The 23,352-nt window shown below is 36.6% G+C and overlaps 2 protein-coding genes across 3 annotated transcripts; one reads left to right on the forward strand and one right to left on the reverse strand.

The window, feature by feature from the left end:
- The first annotated feature begins 6,014 nt into the window (after positions 1-6,014).
- LOC133818270 (uncharacterized) lies at positions 6,015-14,749 on the forward strand. Its single transcript, XM_062251045.1, has 7 exons — positions 6,015-6,183; positions 9,282-9,369; positions 9,546-12,797; positions 12,985-13,227; positions 13,309-13,467; positions 13,760-13,918; positions 14,244-14,749. The coding sequence occupies exons 2-7, from the start codon at positions 9,286-9,288 to the stop codon at positions 14,490-14,492; spliced, it is 4,146 nt and encodes a 1,381-aa protein (XP_062107029.1). The 5' UTR covers positions 6,015-6,183; positions 9,282-9,285; the 3' UTR covers positions 14,493-14,749.
- A 358-nt stretch (positions 14,750-15,107) lies between these two features.
- Positions 15,108-18,869, reverse strand: LOC133818271 (uncharacterized). 2 transcript variants are annotated; one of them, XM_062251047.1, is made up of 4 exons: positions 16,492-18,869; positions 15,804-16,005; positions 15,500-15,693; positions 15,108-15,417 (listed from the first exon to the last, which is right to left on the reverse strand). In XM_062251047.1, the coding sequence occupies exons 1-4, from the start codon at positions 18,473-18,475 to the stop codon at positions 15,347-15,349; spliced, it is 2,451 nt and encodes an 816-aa protein (XP_062107031.1). In that variant the 5' UTR covers positions 18,476-18,869; the 3' UTR covers positions 15,108-15,346. The 2 variants fall into 2 exon arrangements, with proteins under 2 accessions (XP_062107031.1, XP_062107030.1); XM_062251046.1 differs by having other exon boundaries at positions 16,288-18,867.
- Between the last annotated feature and the right edge of the window lie 4,483 nt (positions 18,870-23,352).

The following is a 23,352-nucleotide window of genomic DNA, read 5'->3' on the forward strand; positions in this document are numbered from 1 at the left end:
TCATGGTTATGATTTACCCTACCTCAGATATTAGACAGGGGATGTAGATGGGTTATCATAAACTTACCATGTGATCTAACCTACCTCAGATATTAGAAAGGGGACATAGATTGTTTATCACATGTTTTAATGGCCATTAATAGTATAGTCTTATATGATGTACATCTTTATAGATATATGTTATATGTTTATAGCTTATCGTTATGTGTATGATTATGTTTCATGCTTGTAGTAGATTTTCCTTGCTGGGCATTAGGCTTATTCCTTTATGTTTATATGTGCAGGAAAATAGTTATGGCGGCGGAAAGATACTTGGCAGTTTGGGGATGTGTATTGAGACAGGATGGAATCAGTGGATTGCGCGTTCAATTCGAGGATGAAGTTTTTAAGTCTTTTAGTTATGATTTCTATGTATTATTTTTTCGCACTTAATTTTGTAACCAATTTATTTAAGTTATGTTTTGTTTTCAAAACAATGGGATCCCATATCCTAAATGAATTTTTATGTATTTAACCTTTACGTTACAGTTTTTAAATAGAGTTATGGTTAATTCATATGTACGTTTTCTTAAGATTAGTATAGTAGTCATTAATGGTCCAAAGTCTAGAATGGTTGGGTCGTTACACTGGGTTTCAGAGAATCAAAATGGAGTTTTAGTAGGTTTTTAGGCTGAATTTCTGTTGGATTATGTTGTTAGAGTCATGATAAAAGTTTTGTGATTAATGGATTTTGAGTTAGGGTGCTTTGGAATGGTTTTGGATGGGGTTAGGATGCAAGAAATGGTGGTTTTTCTGGGCACGAAGGGAAGGGTCGCGGCTCTGTTCTAGAGCACTGCGGCCCTACGAAGCAAGAGAGCCAGGGAGGCTCGGCCAGGGGAGAGCACCGCGGCGCCCTTGGGTAGGGCCGCGACGCGTGTATACTTGCTGAGGGCCTTGGGCTCTGTTTTAGGGGCGGGTCGCGGCTAGGGTTCAAGGGTCGCAGCCCTTAGGTGCATTCTTGAACATTTGGGGATTTGAAGCGCGGGAATCTAGCCTGGGTGTTCGGGATCGATTTCACCACTGTGCTTGGTGGAATTTGATGTCCTGGAGCTAGTATTGTATCCAGAAACTCTTATTTGAATATTAATGGAATCCAGTACCTTGTTTGTGACTAGGTGTTAAGGCTAGGGCTCAGGAACGGATCGTGCTCGAGGAGTGTCGCTCGTAAATAGTGAACGCATAAACTAAAGGTAAGAAAACTGCACCTAGTTGAATATCTGTAATGGGACTAAGGGCTCCCTAATGTGTATGCTTGAAAGGATGGTATTATGCCATGTAAACAGTGAACCAACGATCTAAGAGTGCCAAGGGTTACACTAGCGCACAGGGCGCGGCTTGGCCACTGGTAGCCGAGGACAGCTTATTATGCACTGAGCTCGGTTTAAGCGGGCCGGAGTCAGTGGGGTAAACAGAGGGTGCGGCCTAAGTTGTCGGCCCTGACTATTATGTGACCTGATTATTACGAGACCTGAATGTTATTTGTAATTAGTTGCATCTTTGATTCTAAGTATGTGATGAGTGGTTAATGTGGAATATTTAATAATTGTTCATGCTTAAAGAATTGACTTTCTGTTATCATTGTTTGTGTTGCGCATTATGTTTTCTTGCTGGGCCTTGGCTCACGGGTGCTACGTGGTGCAGGTAAAGGCAAAGGCAAGCTTGATCAGCCCTGACTTGGAGAGCTCTGTGAGCTGAATGTACATGACCAGCTGCTCAGCCGCCACGGTTGGGGTTTAGGCAGGGAAGCGAGAACCAGAAATGTCTATTTTTCCTTGGTATGGCTGATAGTTGTCTATATTTTGGAGATTCTGTAAATCAACTTTTAAACCCTACTTCTTTTTGGGATCCCATGTATAAAACTGTTTAATTATATAAAGTAAAACTTTTGAGACCAAAACCTTTTTAACCCTAGCTCATACATGTTTAGTGACACGTTTTCAAATTAATGACTTGATTAGCAAGTCATGCACATTTATAAGTACACAATGTAGCGGTCTTGGCTATCCAGGGCGTTACAATCATGCTCAGGGGTCGTCTTTCTTCATCTAAGCACTTGGAATTAAAGGTAAGAAAACTGCACCCGGTTGTGGATTTATAATGGGACTAAGGGTTCCCTACTTTGTATGCTTTATAGAGGATGGTATTATTCCATGTAAATAGTAAACGAGCGGCCTAAGAGCGCCGGAGTTTACATTGGCGCACAGGGCACGGCTCAGCCACTGGTAGCTGAGGACAGCTTATTAATCACTGAGCTCGATTAAGCTGGTCGGAGTCAGTGGGTAAATCACTGGGCTTGGCCTAAGCGAGCCATAGACAGTGGATTAAATAGAGGGTGCGACCTATGGGCGTTAACCCTAATTATTGCTTGACATGTATTTTATTGTTAATTGTTGTGTATGATGTGTTGAGTATCTAGAACTAGATCATTGGCTATTGACTGATGTGTTGCATTGAATAAATGTTATGGCTTGCTGGGTAATTGGTTAATATCTTGTAAATCATTTGATTATGCTCTGTGTATTACTTAGCTGTTAGTACTGGCTATGTTGTGATGTTATGCTTTCTTGTTGGGCCTCGGCTCATGGGTGCTATGTGGTGCAGGTAAAGGCGAGGGTAAGATGAGTTGACCATGAGTTGGAGAGCTCCGGGGGCGAGGTGTACATTGTCAGCTGCTCGGCTGCCACGGTCAAGGGATTGTACAGGGACGGGAACCTAAAACGTGTATTTTGCCATTAGAGTGGCTTGATTATTTATATAATTTAGAAATTTTGTAATTACGTTATTTAAACCTTGATTTGGGATCCCATGTACCAAACATGTATTTTGATGAAAATTGTTTGTTTATAACAAAAATCTTTTAAACCTAACCTGTTTGTGTCGTTAGATTCACATTTTTATTTAAGTGACTTGATTAGCAGGTCTTGCACTACTTTAAACACACAGTGTAACGGCCTTGGTTGTCCAGGGCGTTACACATCGCTACTACCAATTTGAGGCACAGAGTCATGTAGGAAAACATACACATCAATTAATTATCTTATTTGAATATGTCAAAAGAGTATCCAATGCAAACATTCTCATGTGGGTCAACCAAAACACCCTACTTTACAGTCCAAGCCTTTCACTTTCACTAGATAAATTTGGCAAAAGTACAAGGTTGACAGTACAAGTACAATGGAAAACAGAACAAAACCCATTAAACAATTCAATTAACAACCATACACATTTAATACCCATTTACCAGTTAATCAACTAAACCTACCACAAACTTCAACAAACAAGAAAAGACCACGATAAACCCATTTACTTAACCTATTAATTCAAAAAAATAAAGAGTAGGCTTAAGAAAACACTTACCGTAAACTGGAACTAACTTGTTTGGTTTCCGAAACGACAACATTCCGTATGAGCAAATCGTCTTGTTCCCTCTCTTCGAAAATGAAAATGCAAAACTAGTTCTTCATTTTCGTAGCAAATGGTGGCTGTGTTTGGGGATTTATTTGGGTTTTGTTTTCGAAATGGGTGTTTTCTGGGTTTGTTCTTCTTCGGTCGTTCATGGACGTGCCATTGTTTTTAATTTTCAGTTTATTTTTATTTTGTTTTTAACTAAAAAGTTTTTTTTTTTATTTCAAATTTTGGTTTTTGAAATACTAAATGGTGAATTAATCTTCACTGTATACGTGGACAAAATAAGACGGAATTGGGCTGGGTACTGGCGGAAACCAACGGAAGTGGACAATGGGTACTATTGCCACACAAAAAAGATTGGGTACTAAATCACTAGTTTATTAAAATATTAGGTACTTTTGCCATTATTTCTCCATATTATTATTATTATTATTTTAAAAACGCATAATTCAATTTGGTAATGAGATTAAATTGAAAGGGTCAAAATAATAATATCCTTATTTTTTATTAGAAATACCAATAAAAGAAAGATATATTAAGAATGAATTTGATGTAAATGCATAAAGGTTATATAAATCTCTCTATGAATATTATATCAAATATACTTTTTACACTATAACTTAAACAGAGTTTTAGAATACGGTTGGAGATGATTTTATTATACTACAATAATTTGTAAGATATGATAATTAAAATATTAATTTTTACACATTTGAATATATATAATTACTTATAAAAATTTAGTCATTACTCAAAAATATTTATAAAAGCATACAAGTGACAATAATTAGCTAACTACGAATACAAAACACAAATAACAAAAAAGTATGCTGGTTGACAATTTTTACAATATTATGAATTATTATGTAAATGGTTTTTTTAATTTTTTTTAAAAATAGGTTTATATTTTTTTGACCCTGTATTTTGTTTCATTACCTGTTTGAATTTGTGTTTTGACAAATTATAGTTTGGATCCTTTATTTTATAAAATATTTCAAATAGACCCTAAACTCGATTTTGGTCAGTTTTTTGAACTAAAATTACAAATAATTTACCAAATTAACAATTCAGAACAAAAATACAATTATTTTGCTTAATAAATGTATTGTCATATTCAATATTTTCTTCATCAAAATTAAATTTATGAGTATTTTTTTTAATCATATTACATAATACATAATCCAAAGAGTAATTTCTCAAAACATGAGATTTAAATAAGTAATTAGACAAATACATGGTCCAAAAAAATATAGGAGATTCACAAAATTAGTTAAAAAAATTTGTTGAAGCATTGAATTGTGAATAGTGACAAGTGATTAAGAATAGCTACTTCCATATCTTCCAATTTGAGAGAAAGTTGGGCTAAAGAGGAGTTTAAAGGAAATATAAAAACATGGGTGGGCCAATGTGAAATTTCCTTAAAAAATGATAAGAAATGAGTTTATTTTTGTGTGAGAGAATATAATGTCTCAATCTGGCGAAGAAAGACAGAGTCCGCATCGTCATGCTCCCATTGCACTCGTAGCAAGGGCGGTTTGGTCGGTCGACTTTGGCCGCCACTTTGCTACCAAAAAGCCATCCCAATTCCTTTTTTTCTTTTCTCTTATTCAATGACCAATGACCAATTACACCTTCTTTTTGTCTCAAATATATGATATAACATTCTTGGATGTTTCTTTTCTATCAATATAATTTCTTTTATAAAATTAATATATTTTGGAATTTCCACATGGGACTCCTCCCCCCAAACTATAATCATTTAAGGTACTTTGGAAACACTACTATTCTTTTTTTCTTTTCCTAATTCATTTTTCTTAGATTCAACCTAAATAAATAAATCACTTGAATGGTTATGACATCATTATATTCATAATTTTTTTAATAGGGACATGAAGCTTAACATATTTATGATGTATTGTAAATATTTAACAATATCTATTCACCTCTTTTTTCTTTTCTATTATGCACTAAATAGTAATTTTCCACTACTTTCTTTAGAATAATGAAGGTCAAATCTAAATTATTAGTCATTTACTGCTTTTTAAAGGGAAAAAAATTCTACTAGGCTAACACATTTACTTTTAATAATTTAACTTGTTAGGTATCCAATTTTTTTTTCAATTAATAAGTGCATAGTTTTTTTTATTTGACAAATCCACTTGCCATATATCACCAAGTGGATTTTAAAACATTAAAATTAAAGATCAGAAATTAAAAGTGGCAGATAATTTATTCCTCAAAATTAAAAAAAAATGTTACCATTAGATCTAACATATCTGTTTTTAATAAGGTAGATCTCACTTGCTTTGAGGGGGGCATGAGTCATGACCCCTAAATCCAATGTGTGACCAATAGTAGTGATAGGCTACTATGCTACTAGGCCGAGTAATTTAGTAGCATAAAATGAATTTCCTTTTTTGGTGTTATTTCCGTAATTAAACCCAAATCTAGGGGCAATACCTCGGCGACCCAGCCATTGTTTTAACTGGGCTGGCTCATAGGCCCCACATAAAATGTGACCCTACATGGCACTAAAGTGGGACTCATTACTCTCACATATATATATCCTTAGAATCTCTCTCTCTCTCATATATGTCTTTCAAAATTTGCTACATTTGTTCTTCATCATATTGATCAAGCTCGCCCATTTTTTCCGTTTTCCCATTTTTCTAAAACAAAAATTCAGAAAACGCTTTTCGGAAAAAGCTCAGAATCATCAAAGCTTTGGTAACTCAGGTAACCCCAACCCCAGTTCACCAATCTCATCCCTTATTATTTAATTTGTTTACTGCTACTTTGTTTTTCCTTTTCTTTTTCTTTTTTTAGTGCGTGTGACTAAATAGTAAATCCGGGTTTAGCTTTTCGCAGCTCTGTTTTCAGAAACTGTTTTCTGTTTTTTGTTTTGTGTTTTTCCTGAATCACGAAACACGGATTCGAGTGTTTCTGTTGCTATGTACTGATGATGAAGCATCTATCTATCTGTCTATATATATATGTATGAATGGATTTTGATCTTTTGCATGATATGTTCGATGTCTCTGGGAATCATTGAATGGTATTTTTGGAATCTCAGATTCTGAATCAGCCATTTCCATATCATTTTTTGGTGTTTTAGATACTAGAATCGGGTTCTGATCTTCAATTCGGTTTTTGTTTTATGGAATTTGGAGAATCATGTTTCCATATATATGATCAATCATATATGTAAAAAGGTCAGAACCGATTTCTTTCTTTGATATAATCTTCAGTTTTTTGTTTTTATTTCTCTCAGTTCACTAAAGATTCTAGCTAATCTCATCAGATGTCATAAGTTTTCTGCAGGAAAAAAAAAAACTTTTTTGGTTTCTTAATTAAAATTCGATAAAAAGACACCAACCACCGCAGCGTTTTTGCTTTTTCTTTTGAAGAATTTTTTTGATTATGATTTGATCACTGAAAAATTTGATCAATACATTTTAATATTTTTTTGCAGAATGAAATAAATTATAAAAAATAATTGATCAAATATATGTAGATGGTGATTGAGTAGGATTTAATAAATAGATCATTGACTGTATAAATATTTTCCTACTTAGTTTCTAACACGCACTTCTTTCTCAGTTTGGTCCTGGATACCACTTTTTAAGGTTTTTTATTTTTCTTTTATCTTTATGAAAATTGCTCCTAATTTTTACTTTAATAATAATAAAGAAGAGATAATAAAAAAGGTGGTTTGAATTTGGAGCAAAGTTGAGGCAGATAGTAAAATAAAGGTCCTGACAATCTCCATTTCACATCCATATAAAATCAAATTTGATACTATGTTAATTATTATTCAACATGAATAAAGCACTATTGATATTCTATTTTGTTTTGTCTTTGTGCATTATTATTGTTAATGGTCCTCTTGAAATTTAATATAGAAAAAATAAATTAAAAAAATAAAAATTGTTAGCTGTCCTCTCTCTGTAGGAAATAGATGCTTTTTACTAACTTAACAAAATAAAGAAAAGAAAAAAAAAAGAATTCAAGATATGGGTGCCTAACTTGTTAGTGGGCACCACTCAAATTGTTATCTTTATTTTTGCAAATTTTAATATTATTATTACTTTTTAGCAATATGTAACAATTTTTTTCCACTAAATATGATTTGAGTAAGTAAATTAATTAATTTATAGAGGCATCAGTATGCAAAAATGTTGTTATGTTGTGTTATAATTTGTATGTACGTGTAGATTTGAACAGAATAATTACATGGATTGGGCCCACAAATTTGATGATTACAGAGTTTCACATTAAAACTTCACGTGGTTAGATCTACCTGTTAGTCATCAAAGGCAGCTTTTTTTTTATTTTATTACTTGTAGTTGTAACTTGTATATTTGCGTATAATACCAAAAATAGTAGTGTTGCATAAAAATAAAACAAAATACTAACTACAGAAATAACATGATAAAACAAATTGTCCTGACAAAAAAAAAAAGATAAAACAAATTGTGTTTTTCTTTAAATAAAATAATAATATTAAGAGGGAGTGATAATTGGGTACAGTTTTTATATTAATTAAAATGGGCCAAATTTCCACAACCCCATATTACATTAGTAGTGGCCCATGTAATTAATGACTCTTACATCATTTGCTTCCTCATTACTTTATCCATCATGTATATTTGTTCTTTTCATTATGCATTACTTTGATGGAAGACATTAATATAATAATGAATGCTATCTTTTATTATTTTTTATAAAGTATTTATATGTATTCTGGGAAAAATTTAGAGAAGTAAAAAGAAAATTGAGAGGGGAATGATAGAATTTTCACTTTAATGACTGTATAGAAGAGCTAAATTTCAAGTAAGCTATGATATTGATAGGCCACCATTATGAAAATAACTAACAAGGGGCTCTCTCTTTGGTTATCACGTCAGGTCTTTTGTTTCTATTTGTACAAACTCCAAATAGGTAAATAGGTCTTGTCCTCTCTCACTAGATCAAAATATTTGCATGTACCTTCCGCATCTCCATTCAATTACCTACTTAGCCTTTTGCCTTTATTCTAAAATAAAATCTTAATATAGTTTACATTAACTTTGTTTGATTTTAATTTTTTTTTTTAAATGTTTGATTTTATATTCAAGTCAATTTTGGATAAGAGTATTGTTATTTGACATCTTAAGAAACTCAACACCACATGTGGTTGGTTAGCGATACATCATAATATTTATTAAATTCAAATGTGTGAAACCTCATATTAGATTGCCCTAATAGTAGTATACAACCTCCTTGAGGTGTTGGGCACCAGTGGTGCCCCTTAGCTTTTCTCTTTCGGATAACATACCAACATGACCTCATCATACTTACTTGGGTGTCATGGTATTGTATAGTAAAGGGCAAATGCTTATTTGGTACTTTGTGTTTTTATCTAATTACAAATTTAGTACCTTATATTTTCAATAATGATTATCTGGTACCTTGTAATTTAAAATCGTACTCAATAATGAGGTCATGGGTTATTAGGTCATGGGTTGTGGAATAAGAACAAAATCAAGATTTTAGTATTAGTGTTGTCAATTTTTGAGAGTTAGTTTCCTAATTTTGTTTCTCATATGTGTACATTTGCCTATTAGTTCCCTAGTTTTTTTTTTCAGATTTGACATAAATAATTAAAAACTGTTTTCTTTCTCTCTGTTTGTCTCTCTTCTCACTTGGTTTTACATCACATTATTACCTTTTTTTAATAAATAAACAGTTTTCATCAGATATATTCCCAATGCAAAAACTCCATACTTAATATTATAACTTAGATTTCCAATTTGTCTGTAATTCATAACATACAATTTTGGTCATATTCACAGTAAAATGGAAGAAGAAACACTAGCGAGTTTAGAAATTCCGGTGACAAAATCTGTTGATGGCGCTGATGCCAATGTCGACACCATTAAGGTAAGCACATGCTAATTCTTTAGCCAAGCTTTAGTTCTTATTTTGTAATACTAAATCTGTTGATGTAATCTATCTGAAAGCCTTGAATATTGATTCATGTAGTTCATGAAGTTATAATTTCCATAGCCAATCTTAATAGGAAGTTGAATATTGATTTCTATGATCAAATTTTGCAGGGAGTAAATGGGGACCTGAAATCAGTAGAGAAAGAAGTGAAGAAAGAAGAGGAGGAAAGCATGGATGATGGTGAATTCATTAAAGTTGAGAAGGAATCACTGGATGTCAAGGACAGTTCTGTTACTGTTGAAACAGCATCTGCAGAAGAGAAGTCTGTTGTTATTGAAAGGAGTTCAAGCAATTCCAGTAGAGAAATACTAGAAGCCCAAGAGAAGGTGAGAGAACTTGAGAGTGAGATTGAAAGATTAGCTGGCATACTGAAACACTCAGAATCCGAGAATTCACAGCTGAAGAATGAGGTTTCTGTTACAAAGGAAAAGCTGGAAGAAAGTGGACACAAGTACGTGGAGCTTGAACTCAGTCATAAGAAGTTGCAAGAGCAAATCGTTGAAGTTGAGGAGAAGTACGGTTTGCAGCTTAATATGTTACAGGAGGCAATCCAAGGACAAGAAACCAAGCACAAGGAGTTGGTTGAGGTTAAGGAAGCATTTGATGGTATTAACCTTGAGCTCGAAAGCTCTAGAAAGAGAATGCAGGAGTTAGAGCAAGAGCTACAGACTTCAGCTGACGAGGCACAAAAGTTTGAGGAGCTTCACAAGCAAAGTGGCTTACATGCTGAATCTGAGACAAAGAGAGTGTTGGAGCTTGAGAGTCTGCTTGAAGTGTCGAAATTGAGTGCAAAAGAGGTGGAAGATCAGGTGGCTTCTATGCAAGAGGAACTCAAGGGCTTGTATCAAAAGATCACTGAAAATGAGAAGGTTGAAGAAGCATTGAAGTCCACAGCAGCAGAGCTTTCTACGGTCCATGAGGAGCTGGCACTTTCGAAATCCCAATTGCTGGTCTTGGAGCAAAGACTTTCTTCAAAAGAAGCACTTGTCAATGAGATGAGCCAGGAGTTGGAACGGAAAAGAACTCTGGAATCTCAGATGAAGGAGGAGATTTCAGGTCTTGAAGGCTTGGCTTCTTCGACAAAAGAACATCTTCATACAAAAGTTTCTGAACTGGAAGAAACTAAATTGAAGCTTCAAGAGGAATTGGCTGCGAAGGAATTGATCGAATCTTCAGTAAAATCATACGAAACACAAGTCTCTAATTTTCAAAAGGAATTGGCTAAAGTGCTTGATGAAAAGAATGCTCTTGGCGCATCTGTGGTCGAGCTGACTGCTAATCAAGAGAACTTGAAGGAATTGTGTAAAGATTCTGAGGAACGAGTGAAGCAATCAGATGAAGAAATCTCAAAAGTCAATACTCTTTTGTCTCAAGCTATGTCGAACAATGCTGAGCTTGAACAGAAACTGAAGTCTTTTGAAGATCGTCACATTGAATCAAGTGCTACTGCTGCAACTGCTACTCAAAGGAGCCTTGAGCTTGAGGATATTGTCCAGTCTGCAAATGCAGCAGTAGAAGAAGCAAAATCACAACTGAGAGAGCTTGAAACACGCTTTATAGAAGCAGAAAAAAAGAATACGGAGCTTGAGCAACAGCTAAACTTGGTAGAACTTAAAAGCACTGATGCTGAGAGAGGAATGAAAGAATTCTCCGAAAAAGCATCTCAACTCAATGTTTCGTTGAGAGAGGTTGAGGAAGAAAAGACACAGCTGAGTAGTCAAATGCAAGAATATCAAGACAAGATAGCCGAGCTGGAATCTGCCTTAAATATGTCATCTTCGAAGAATTCAGAGCTTCAGGAGGAGTTGAAGATTGCTGTGGCAAAAGGTTCTGAACATGAGGATAGAGCAACTATGATCCATCAAAGAAGTATTGAACTGGAAGGCTTGTATCAGACATCTCATTCAAAAGTGGAGGATGCTGGTAAAAAAGTAAGTGAGTTGGAGTTGTTACTTGAAGCAGAAAAGTATAGAATTCAGGAACTTGAGGAACAGATAAGCACAATGGAGAAAAAGTGTCAGGATACTGAAGCAGATTCAAAGAAATCTTCTGACAGGGTAACTGATCTTCAAGCTGAACTCGAGGCATTTCAAGTAAGAACAGAAAGTCTTGAAATTGCAGTGCAAGCAGCCGATCAAAAGGAAAAGGAATTGATTGAATCCTTGAATTTAGCTACAGATGAGAAGAAAAAGTTTGAAGATGCATCAAGTAGTACAAGTGAGAAGTTTGCTGAAGCAGAAAATCTATTGGAAGTCATGAGGAATGAATTGAGTCTAACACAAGAGAATTTGGAGAGTGTCGAAAACAGCCTCAAGGCTGGCGGACTAAGAGAAATTGAGATAACAGAGAAGCTCAAATCTGCAGAGGAGCAACTGGAGCAACAAAGAAGACTAATAGAGCAAACAACTGAAAAGAACTCTGAACTCGAAATGTTACATGAGTCCCTGAAAAAAGACTCGGAGATTAAAATTCAAGAAGCAAAAACAAATTTTATGGATCGGGATACTGAAGCAAAATCTCTGTTTGAGAAGCTGAATATTTTTGAAGAACAAGTCAAGGTTTATCAAGAGCAGATTGCTGAAACAGCTGGAAAATCTGCTTCCTTGACAGACGAATTGGATCAGACTTCAAAGAAACTGGCTTCTTTGGAGAGTGAAAATGAAGAACTAAGAAAACAGAACTTAGAAGCAGAAAAAAAAATCTCTCAATCCTCCTCAGAAAGTGAACTATTAATAGAAACAAATGTTCAACTCAAAAGCAAGATTGACGAACTTCAGGAATTATTTAACTCTACTCTTTCTGAGAAAGAAACAACTGCTCAACAACTTGAATCTCACAAAAGTACTATTGCAGAATTAACAGATCAGCATTCAAGAGCCTTTGAGCTTCACTCTGCTACCGAAACTCGTTTGAAGAAAACAGAAACACAATTACAAGAAGCCATTCAGAAGTTCAGTCATAGAGATTTGGAAGCCAATGAATTGTCTCAGACGCTGAGTGAGCTAGAAGTCCAACTAAGATTGTTCGAAGAACAGGCTCGTGAAGCCTCAACAGTTGCTGACACTAGAAAGTTGGAGCTCGAAGAAACTCTCTTGAAACTAAAAAATATTGAGAGCAGTGCCGAGGAACTACAAAGTAAATATGCTCAGTCTGAAAAGGAGGGCCGAGAGCTATGGGAGACAAATGCAATGCTCAATCGTGACGTGGCTGTGTATGAGGTCAAACTAAGTGATTTACAGACTAAACTTGCTGCAACTCTTGCTGAGAAAGATGAAACAGATGAACAGCTCCGCAGTTCAACAAAGAATGTAGAAGATTTAAAACAACAACTTACTTCTGATGGGGAGAAACTACAATCTCAGGTTAGTTGTAAAAAAATTGCTTTCTTTATTAGTGAATTTTAGAGCATATAAACCAATTTTTCTTACCTCCTAACAATAACATCTTCAGAAATAAAAGGAAGTGATTCCAAGTTCGAATCCTTTGAGAATGCACTTTCTAATTGATTTTCTTGTCCATAATGTATTAAATTTTCTGTTTGTATCACAGATATCTTCAGTTATGGATGAGAACAACATGCTAAACGAAACATTTCAAAATGCTAGAAAAGAACTTCAGTCTACCATTCTCCAGCTTGAAGGGCATTTGAAAGAAACCAAAGAAAATATCGACGCTTTAAAAGCTGAAAACGAGTATCTTAAGACTGAGATTGCTGAAAAATCTTCTCTACAATCTCATTTAAAGGAACTTGAGGAACATTTGTTAAAAGCCGAAACTCAGCTAAAAGAAGAGGTAAACTATTTCCTGAATAAATACCAACCTACATTTATTTTTCCTTCTTGAAATATATATTGACTTGTTTAATATTTGTAGGTTGAAAGGAATCAATCAGTTTCTGCTGCAAGAGAAGCAGAATTTACATCAAAGTTAGAGGATCACACAAATAAAGCCCGTGATATAAACTTATTAGATGACCAAGTTGTTCAACTTCAGAAAGACTTGCAACTTGCTCAGGCCACCATTGCTGAATTGGTTAGTGCTACTTTTGTGTGTGTGTGTGTGTTTATATGAATACTAGTTGGTAGATTCCAGAGAAAATTAAAATTGCTAATCTTTTTATATATTTTTTTATATGATTAAAATTGTTAATCTTTGATGACAAACAAGTGTAAAAATTAAGAGGAAAGAGAGTTCATGAGTAAATATGCATCATTATTTTGTTTTGATATATGCTCTTTTATTAAGAAAAAAAAATCATACTGCATTATTCTTCTAAAATGAAATACCTCAATTTAATATGCTTCTTGTTCAAATTACTCAACAGAGAGATGCCGACTCTAAAAAGGATTGGGAACAAGAAGCAGCAAAGAAGCTTTCTCAGGATGAAATTGAAGCAAAGAACAAACAAATAACATTTCTCGAGCATCATGTCAAGGATCTTGAGCACAAGTTGCAGCTGGCTGATGCCAAAATAACAGAAAAGGTATACTTTTTATCTACCACCATAAAATTTCTTTTCAGTTGCAACAATTGGCTTCAAGATGTACTGTTTAACAATATCTACAAATAAATTTAAGCTGTAGCTCATATGGTTTGAAAAGAGAAAGTTCAGTTGGATTTTCGTTCCACCAGCCATATAACAAAACAAGACTCATCTACGATGAAAAATTCCTTTTTTTTCAAATATTTGTCTTGAAAATAACATGACATTTATATGTATCTGTAATTTTTGGGAAGTGAAGACATTCAAGGCTTCTCACTAACCAACCTATAAAGAAATATATATTTACAAATAGATTTTGTTGCAGGGTGATGGAATCAATCAATCTGAGCTTAAAGATGGTTTGGAAGTCAAATCCAGGGACATAGGATTAAATGTATCTGCTCCTTCAAAACGGAAGAGCAAGAAGAAGTCAGAAGCAACATCTGCACCGTCCTCTTCATCGGAGGTCCGGACACAAACTGCCGAGCATTCTCCTTTGATGACCTTAAAAATCACCTTGACTGTTGCTCTGGTGTCTGTGATCATTGGCATCATTCTTGGGAAAAGATATTAGCTTGGTATCATGGTTTTGGGTTTTGGCGCTTGAGTTTTTGTTTATGGTTTCTTGTGTTTCATATTTTGATATAAGTTATGCAGAGCAGATTTTGAAAGCTTTCTTGTATGCTTTCAAAATTAAGGTTTTTGAGTTTGGTCAGGGAATTTGTTTAATCTTTATCCCTTGTGCCTGTTTGGAAAGGAAATACTATTTATTCATGTAGTATTCTTGTTTGTATCTAGATTTTTTTTAATGGTATTGCAGATGTTCTCAGATGTTTATTCTTTGCAACTCTTTTGAGTTAACATGAACTTATCATGTAATCGAATTTCATGGTTCTCACATGATAAAAGTACAGATTTGAGAGGTCAAAACCCTTGGCCTAAGGTCGATAAAATAGTTAACCATTATGGGGAAATCAATGCCTTACCTGGCTCTTATTTTGCATTCAATGGAATCCCAAATACTTTCCTTCAAAGGACTATTTAAACGGTTATTTACCTGACCATAAAAATAGCATGTCTCCAGCGTAAAAAATGCCATACTTTAAACCTTGGTAAGCCTAACACATCATCTTTAACAATGAATGCTTTTGTCTTTGCAATATGTGTATCTTACTGATCTTACACAAAATAATTTTAAGTTAAGAATATTATTGAAAAAACATGAGTCACTTACAAAAGAAACTGTTTGACAGGCTCTTTAGAAGGAATATCACAAGAATTGTGCTTTATGTTTGGCATCAAACAAAACATATATACAATTTTTTACCAGCAAAACATAGACATGAATATAAATAGTATTTGTACAATACCTTCATCTGTATGTACCTCCTGAATAAAAAGCTCACAAGGTTCGACATCAGTTTTATTTTACCGCACTTCATTCAATACTTCCTCCTTGACCTCCTTCAATCCGTTAAGAATCTCATGATCATCAAATCCTGCATGTTAACCAAAACTCTGGTTCAATTTGGGAAACTGCTAAGTAATTCAAAAACTCAATAATTTACAGAATATAGTTACCTGCACACAAGTCTTCAACTTCGGGACTACAGAGTTCTAAAAGCATCAAATTAGTGGAGGGTGGATCAAGTGACATCCAATCTGCACACCCGTTGTCTTGTAAGTTTATTTTCTTCTCCATGATCCAATCTTCCACAACACTTTTGCAGTCAAATGATAAAGGATCTCCAACTTGCACTTTGGTTTTATGAGACCTTTTTCATAGAACCAAAAAAAAAAAGCAGTTAGCAAGAAAGCCTTGACTCCTCTCTATTAGTAAAATGAAACAAGGAAGTAAAAATTGAGCTAAATGGTTTTTAATTACATTTGTTTCAATTGCATGTTGTACTGAACAAAAGCTAGATCGTTAAGCCTTTGATGCTCTATGCAGTTCCTTGCCTCATTTAATTGTTCAAATGAAATTTGAATTGATTTTTGATGAACTAAACTGCAAGTTTGACTGAGAATACGGACTGCAAAATGGGCCAACACTGGGCAACCACTTCCATATGTAGACCACCATTCAGCTATAGACAAGAGAAACCTTGATTCAGTTAAAAAAATAAATAAAGCATAGACTGATTATTCGCACCCATCTTCAAAAGAATTATAAACAAACAAGTCAGCTAAGAAAATATATTACATGTTTACAACTACAACATATTCAAACATATCCAGTCTAATAAGATCGAAGCTAAGATATGATAAACATAAAAAATGACTCTCTTCTACTCTATGGAAAAGTATTTTTTTATAAGTTATTACCTTGAAACAAGAAACTACAACTCAATACAATAAAACGTACTCACCAGGAAGGAGAGTGTCTCTAGCTCTAATTGCCATTTTCCTTCCCAAATCTCCTACAGCGTCTTTGTACAACGTTATCTCTTTAACAATTCTATCTTGAACTTCAGTACTAGAAACCAATCTTTCTATGCAATCAAACACTCCAGACATGATATTGCTATGCATTTCTTCTACACTATAAAAGAACTTGGGGTTAAGGTAGAAACCTGCTTTGTGAAGAGGAAGATGCCACAACCTTTCCCACCTGTGATCAATAATTTTCCAATAGACCACGTAATCTTCTCTCTTGGGAAGTTCTCGCTTAATTATTTCTTTTGCACGATATATTCCTGCAAAAATATATCCCACTGCCGCCCTCTTCTGGCAACTAACGATGTTCAAAGCTCTCAATAGTGGATCTACTAAACGGGTGATCAAGATACAGCAAGACCAAAATGACCGATTAGTTAATGTGTCTGCCAACAGCAATCCTTCTGCTGAGTTTGAAAAGGAAGAGCCAATCCACTCCTGTGAAGTAACCATAGACTGCAAATTAAGTTTAAGATCAGCCATTTGTTTCAATGTCATGAAGTTTGTCGCAAAGAGAGATTCTCCAGGCTTCACAATGTCAATGCCAAAAGTATACCTTCTCATTATATTCAAAATGATTGTATGATTGTATATAAATCTTGTAACAGATTTTGCTTGTTCAATTGCAGACTTTATCCACTCAATTTTCCCGAAATCCTCAAGCATTAATCCTATGCAGTGAGCTGCACACGGAGACCAGTAAATGGTTGGTAAAGTCTCCATCAATCTCCTCCCAGCAACAACATACCGTTCATCACTATTTGTAATCACTTGCAAAACATGTTGAACTCCAACTTGTTCCACTACTTGCTTAAGCAGATCATGCAAAGCATCTGTAGTATTTAAAATGCTCGAGATATCCACAGATTTTAAGAAAATTGTTTGGTCAGGACAATACACAGAAAAATTTAATAAGGTTCTACCCTTTCCAGAGTTACATTCCCCAGCTAGAAGAGAACAACCAGTATTTGCCCATCTTTTTGTGCACCAATCAACATCATTCTTTACTTCTGCGGCCACATCCTTCAATATCCAACCCCGAAGATCATGGCATGAGGGTGCTACAATCTTTGATCCCCCAGATGCAATTGCATCAATCATCGGTTGGAAATGAACTGAGTCCCTCACAGCATCCAGAGGCACTGCAATTTCATATAAAAACCGCCCAATTGCTACTTGAATTTGTTGATTATTAACCCTTTCTAATTCAGGAACACTACTAACAATACCATCTTCACCAGCATAAGAATTATTATCGATTAGTCTCTTCTTACCGACACTACCATTACCAATTCCAGCTTCTTCCTGATTAAATAAATGATTCGAATGGGAAAAAGAAACTAGTCTGCATTGGGTGTGTTCAGCAAGCAAATCTTCATTTTCTCCACTGATAGCAGACGGATTGTCATTTGTTTCAGTACTAGCAGATCCAGCACAAGGATTTTCCATGGAGGAATTTACATCTCTCAACCTCTTTCTTCTCTGCATATTCACGTTACCCATTCCATGATCTTCTTCTTGACTGAGCAAACCTTTTGAATTAAGCACCCCAATTGATCTCAATTGACCGTTATGGACAGTAGCATAGCCAACGTCACTACGAATAGAAACTAAGTTATCACTCAATTCAAAACCATTACCATCAGTATCAACTGCAAAAGAATTCTTCATGGTTCCCCTAATTCTTCTATCAACATCTACACTCACACTATTAAACCCAACATCATGCGAATTCAAAACAACGGGCACTCCAATCGATTTGCACTGCGTTTGATTAACCAATTGGCCATCCACTTCACAGTGAACACCACCCGAACTAACATCAATTTGATTCTTTTTCTTCTTCTTCTTGGCTGTAACTTGTTCCAAACACTCCTGCATTGCAACCCTAACATCTTCAGGCACTTGTTCACAAATTGGACCGTTACCCTTTCGACCAGCAAGGTGCTCTTTAAACCTATGAATCCCACCACCCTGAAACATCTTACCACAATATAGACACTTCTTTAACTCAACACTGTTATCTCCATCTTTAATGAAAAGTTGACAATGTTTCCAACCAGGGTCGACTTTTTGAGGGGAAACAGTTATGGGTTCCAAACCCTCCAAAGAAGACGCCATTCACACAACGAAGACACTCAATTCTTAGGGAAAAAAATCAACAAAAAGCAAAACAGAGGTCAATTACAAGTTAAGTTTCCTACGATTGGTAAGAAAAACCAAACAGCAATTTTGGTTTGGAATGGGATGAAAATTGAATACCAAAATCACCATTTTTGAGAGAGGCCAAAGTGGCATACATTTTGTGACTGCGATGGCCTACTTCTCTCTGCGTCTTCAGAATTGAGATGCCTCTGCTCTGTGCCTCACTGTTCTCTCTCTCACACTCAGAATATATATACATAAGAATGTTGTGAAATATAACCGGTCAACTATTCATAGCCAAAAAAAAATTTAATATTATTTTCCATGATAAATTCAGTTTTGGTAGGTGACTATCTCGTTTGTTTAAAAGAGAATTTAATTTTTTTTTTATAGCAAATAAAGAAAGGGAATTAAAAAAATTGAGGAAAAAAAAGAGTTAAATAACATTATGGTAGCTATAGGAGAAAAATGCTGGAAAGAAAATTATATGAGAAAAGTTGATAGAAAGCAAAATTTGAAGTTATTTAACAAGGGTGAGAAGAACTATTGATGCAACAATTTCGTTCTTTCTATTTTGGGAGGTACTTGATATTAAACAATAATTCTCCGATCTTTTTTCGGCAATATAGATGACTCAGGTGATCATCGAATCATCTGGGGTGTACTTGCAAGAAAGATATTCCGGTGCTTAAGTTAGTATCTATATATCTTCTTTTTTTCTCTAGCGAAGTGATATTATATGACAAAATACTAAAGTGCTAGTTGTTCAATCTACTTCCTGATTGGTTATTATAATAACTGAATTTCCCGCTAGAATGTCTATTAGCCCACTCAATTTGCAGAGGACAGAGGCGAAGCTCGCCTCTGATTCGTGGCTTCTGACCGCGTCTCTTATGTTCGAACCTAAACGCTCTGTTTCACTTGTTCCACAAATAACAAAACATTTGGGCCAAATATTTTGAGCCCAACAGATGCCCCTCAGTCTAAGGTTTGAATTTAATATATTCATTAGACCGTTCAAATCTTGGGCCGACTTTTTATCTTCCAAAATTTTCGCCCAATGTCGGGTCATTCTTTCAGCTGAAAATCTCCACGTGCGAATAATCATAGTGAAACCTAACAATTGTCACTTTGAATTAATGTGCTCTCAATTGTCGCACTTCACTTTCTGCCTGTGTGTATCCTCTTTACCTTCCTGTTTCAAAATTATTCAATTCATTCTCAAGTTATTCCATCTCCATTTCTGATTCTCTCAGAGAAAGAAAGAAAAACCTTAAGTATGTTTACTCTCCCTTTTTTGTAGCTAATCACTTGCTTGACTTCTTACGACGATGTCTTCTCGTACATCACCCAAACCGATAGACCGAGATGGATACAAGGCCGCCTACGACCGTATTCGCAAGTCCTTTGATATCCCTGACAATGTCACAGTTCGAATGCTAACGGATTTTGAACTGAGAGAAAGGCGATTCAAAGACGTGGTCAAGCCTGGAGAAATCGTTATGAGTCTAAGGCACATTGAGTGGCTTCGGTTCCCTCTTCCAGCCTTGTTGGTTCAGGTAATTTCAAACTCCGGGGCTCATATTTCTCAATTCCTCCCAAACGCCATTCAATCTATCGTTGGGGCCCAAATGATTAGAGCTCTTCGGAACGTCGACATCCAATCAGATGACATCTACTCGTGTTTCACCAAGTCGACCAACAAGGCGGTGGAGGGCAAACCCTGGAAGACCTTCTATCTTTCCCCAAAGAAAGAGCGCACCATTTTCACCAATTTTGACAGTTCCCACAAGAATTGGGATAAGTACTTCTTCGTCGTAGGAGGTGCATGGTATCTTGAATTTTTGCCAAAGGAAATCTTTCCCCTCGCTAGGGTTTTTATCAATAGTATGCCATGTTTCTTCCTTGTTTTTTGTGTTTATATATATATATTCTTTACCTTAAAAAATGATTATGCATATGGACGTACGTAATTCGATTTTTGCTCTGTGCCCCAGATTTTTCTTGGCCTCAGGTTAGCATGAACCCTGAGTGGCAAGTTTTACTATCAGAGAAAGGTCTCCTTCATGACTTTAAGGAGAATGCCATTAGCATTAGATGAGTTATGAACCCTTACTGTACGTAGATTATGACTCACCTATGTTTCCAGGACAGTATTGATTTGGGTGCTATGTGAGTCAGGGCTCTAAGAGGTGATATATCCCTCACCAAGGTTATGGCCACATGCGCGAAGCAGTTAGGGGATTTCTTAAAAAGATCTACCCTTGCTTCGCACACCTTAGTACTAACAAGGACCGAGTACGAGAGGGCATGTTCGGAGACCTTCGTGACATGTACCAAGCATCAGGGTGCCCCCGCGTATAAGAAGAGAGATGGTTCTGAACCATCCCACTCGTTAGAGGCCTCCCCAGACAAATCTTCTCTGACTCGCAGATCCTCTCGTATACACGGGCGCTCCTTTATGCCTTCTGCAGCTCTATCCGTCCAGCCCCTGCAACAGGTGCCATTGTCAAAGGAAACTTTGGGGAAGCGGAAGTCACGTGAAGAGACCTCTAACGAGGACTCGGATGACGACAAAATAATTTCAGCCAAACTTCGAATTCCAAAGGGTTCTACTTCTGTCCATGCGGGTTCCTCATAGTCAATTCCTAAACTTGTGCCTGGGAGATTGCCCCTCGGAAAGGCTTTGTCTCTCCCTAAAGCATCTTTTGGATCCTCTCATGCTGCCCCTCAAGCAAAGCCAAATCCTCATCTTTCCAAATGAGGATCTTCCCATGAAGAGGGTTCGACCGCGAACAGGTCCCTTGGGGTTGGCCTCAAAAGTGACTTGCTCCATGGGGCCTTTTTTCTGGCTACAAACGAGTCGTCAAAGGTGTTGGCCCGCACCCAGGCGCTTAGTACTACGCCCGCAAAGACTAAATCTCCCAGCGCCATTCACAGCTTTGTAAGGGAAGTGTCTTCTACCTCTGCCTCTTCTGTAGGTTCTGACGCCTGACCTGCTAATAAGCTAGGATCGAAGGGGAAACGTCCTGCCTCTGCCTCTCGCAAGAACCGCCTATTAGAAGATGCTTTTGGAGGTGATTCGGAAACCACAGGTAGCCCTACACACCTAATTGACGTAAGTCAGGCTATTACCATGGTATTGCAAGATTTAGACCATAGCGTTTCTGGCGTGGTGGGTGCTTCTGTTCTGCAGAGATCAGAGCCTATTGGGACCCTAGGAGATCAGAGCTCGAATTTCAATATTTGCCCTGCCTCTGCAGCGATAGGATTGTCCTTAGGGGAAGTTATTGCTTTATCCCATGAGTCAATGTCTCAAACAGAGGGCAAGTCTGGGGAGCTGGCGGTTGGTTTTGACTTGTCGAACACCTTCTTGGAGCAACTAACGTCTTCTGTGGTGTAGACGTTGATGTTTCTGCCGAGTGACCTTAGTGAGGATGTTAGTGAAGGGGTGATTCCCCGTCCTTCCACTTCACAACTTCCTGAGTCGCGACTCACTGCATTAGCTTCTGACAGTATGGTGGTAACCTCGTCAGTGGGTGAGGATCTGGCTACCTCCGTTGCTTCTATGGCTGCGTTGGGATAGAAAAAATTGGCAAAGTAGAGGGGTTGTTGGAGTGCTCACCGAACGCATCAGTGGAGGCAATGGAAGAGATGTTACACATTAGTCGACCGCATCTGCCACTGAGTGCCCAAGGCGACTTACTGCAACAGGCATAAGATCATATATGGATGGTAAGTACTGCATGTTGGGATAAGCGCGTAAGAACCTTTATGTGTTATATATTTTTATTAGAAATTATGTGTTATGCTGACGCAACCATGCGTGTATAATTGGACAGAGATACGTGTGTGCATCTACAGCAAGGAGGGAATATGCTACAGCTGTGCAAAGCAGCTCTAAGATGGTCGAGCAAGTAGCCTTGCTAGAGAAGGAACGTGAAGAGAGGAGGGGTATTGAAGCTAATCATAATGTGCTTGCAGAAGTTGTGAAAAGGCTGGAGGCAGAGCTGGCGGCTGTGAAAAAGAAGGCAACGTCCACCGAAGCGAAGTTGATGGAGTCCGTAAGTCTGGAAATGGAGCGAGATAAACTTAAGGCAGACTTAGTTGCAATGACCAATAAGTGGATGGAGAAGAGCCAATTCTTCCAAGAGCATGAGAAGCGAATGGAGAAGCTGGATGAGATAATTAATGATTTGTAAGAAGATGTTGTATTGCTGCAAACAGAGAAAGAATTGGAGGAGAAGTAGAAGAAGGATCTGCAACGGAAGGTAGAAGGTCTGGAACTGAACATTGCAGACTTACGGAAGCAAAAGCTAGAAGCAGAGCTTCTGTTGAATTCAAGAATAAAGGAGAGGGAATATGTCATTGTCGAAAATGAAAGTCAGCTAAGAAGAATAACCAAGGTATATGAATATAAATTGTTATAGTGATGGTATGTTTGAAGTTTGTGAATAGTTATTAAATGTCGAATATGTTTGTTTCACAGGAAATGGAAGAAGTAGCAGTAGAGGCCACGAGGCAACAGATCAGAGACCAGGAGATTACCAAACGAAAGTTCGCGAGGACTACAGAGGTGGATATGGCGAGGTACCTGGACCTGGCGCTCCGCAACAAGAAACATACCCTAGAGGAGAAATGGGCTAAATAGAAATGTACTGTAAAAGTATAGATGTGAAGGTGGGGGAGTACGATGTGCAGCAATATCTTGGTGAGCTCGGAGACTTAAGGATCGACTATCTGGTGCATCACTTGTAGAAATTGAAATAGAAGGGTGACGTCTTAGGTTTGGTTTACTCGTCGAGTGGAGAAGCTATTGAGGAATGTGATGTTGTACAAGAGGTGGCCTCTGT

This window comes from Humulus lupulus, chromosome 2, assembly GCF_963169125.1.
Source record: "Humulus lupulus chromosome 2, drHumLupu1.1, whole genome shotgun sequence".
Lineage (NCBI taxonomy): Eukaryota > Viridiplantae > Streptophyta > Magnoliopsida > Rosales > Cannabaceae > Humulus > Humulus lupulus.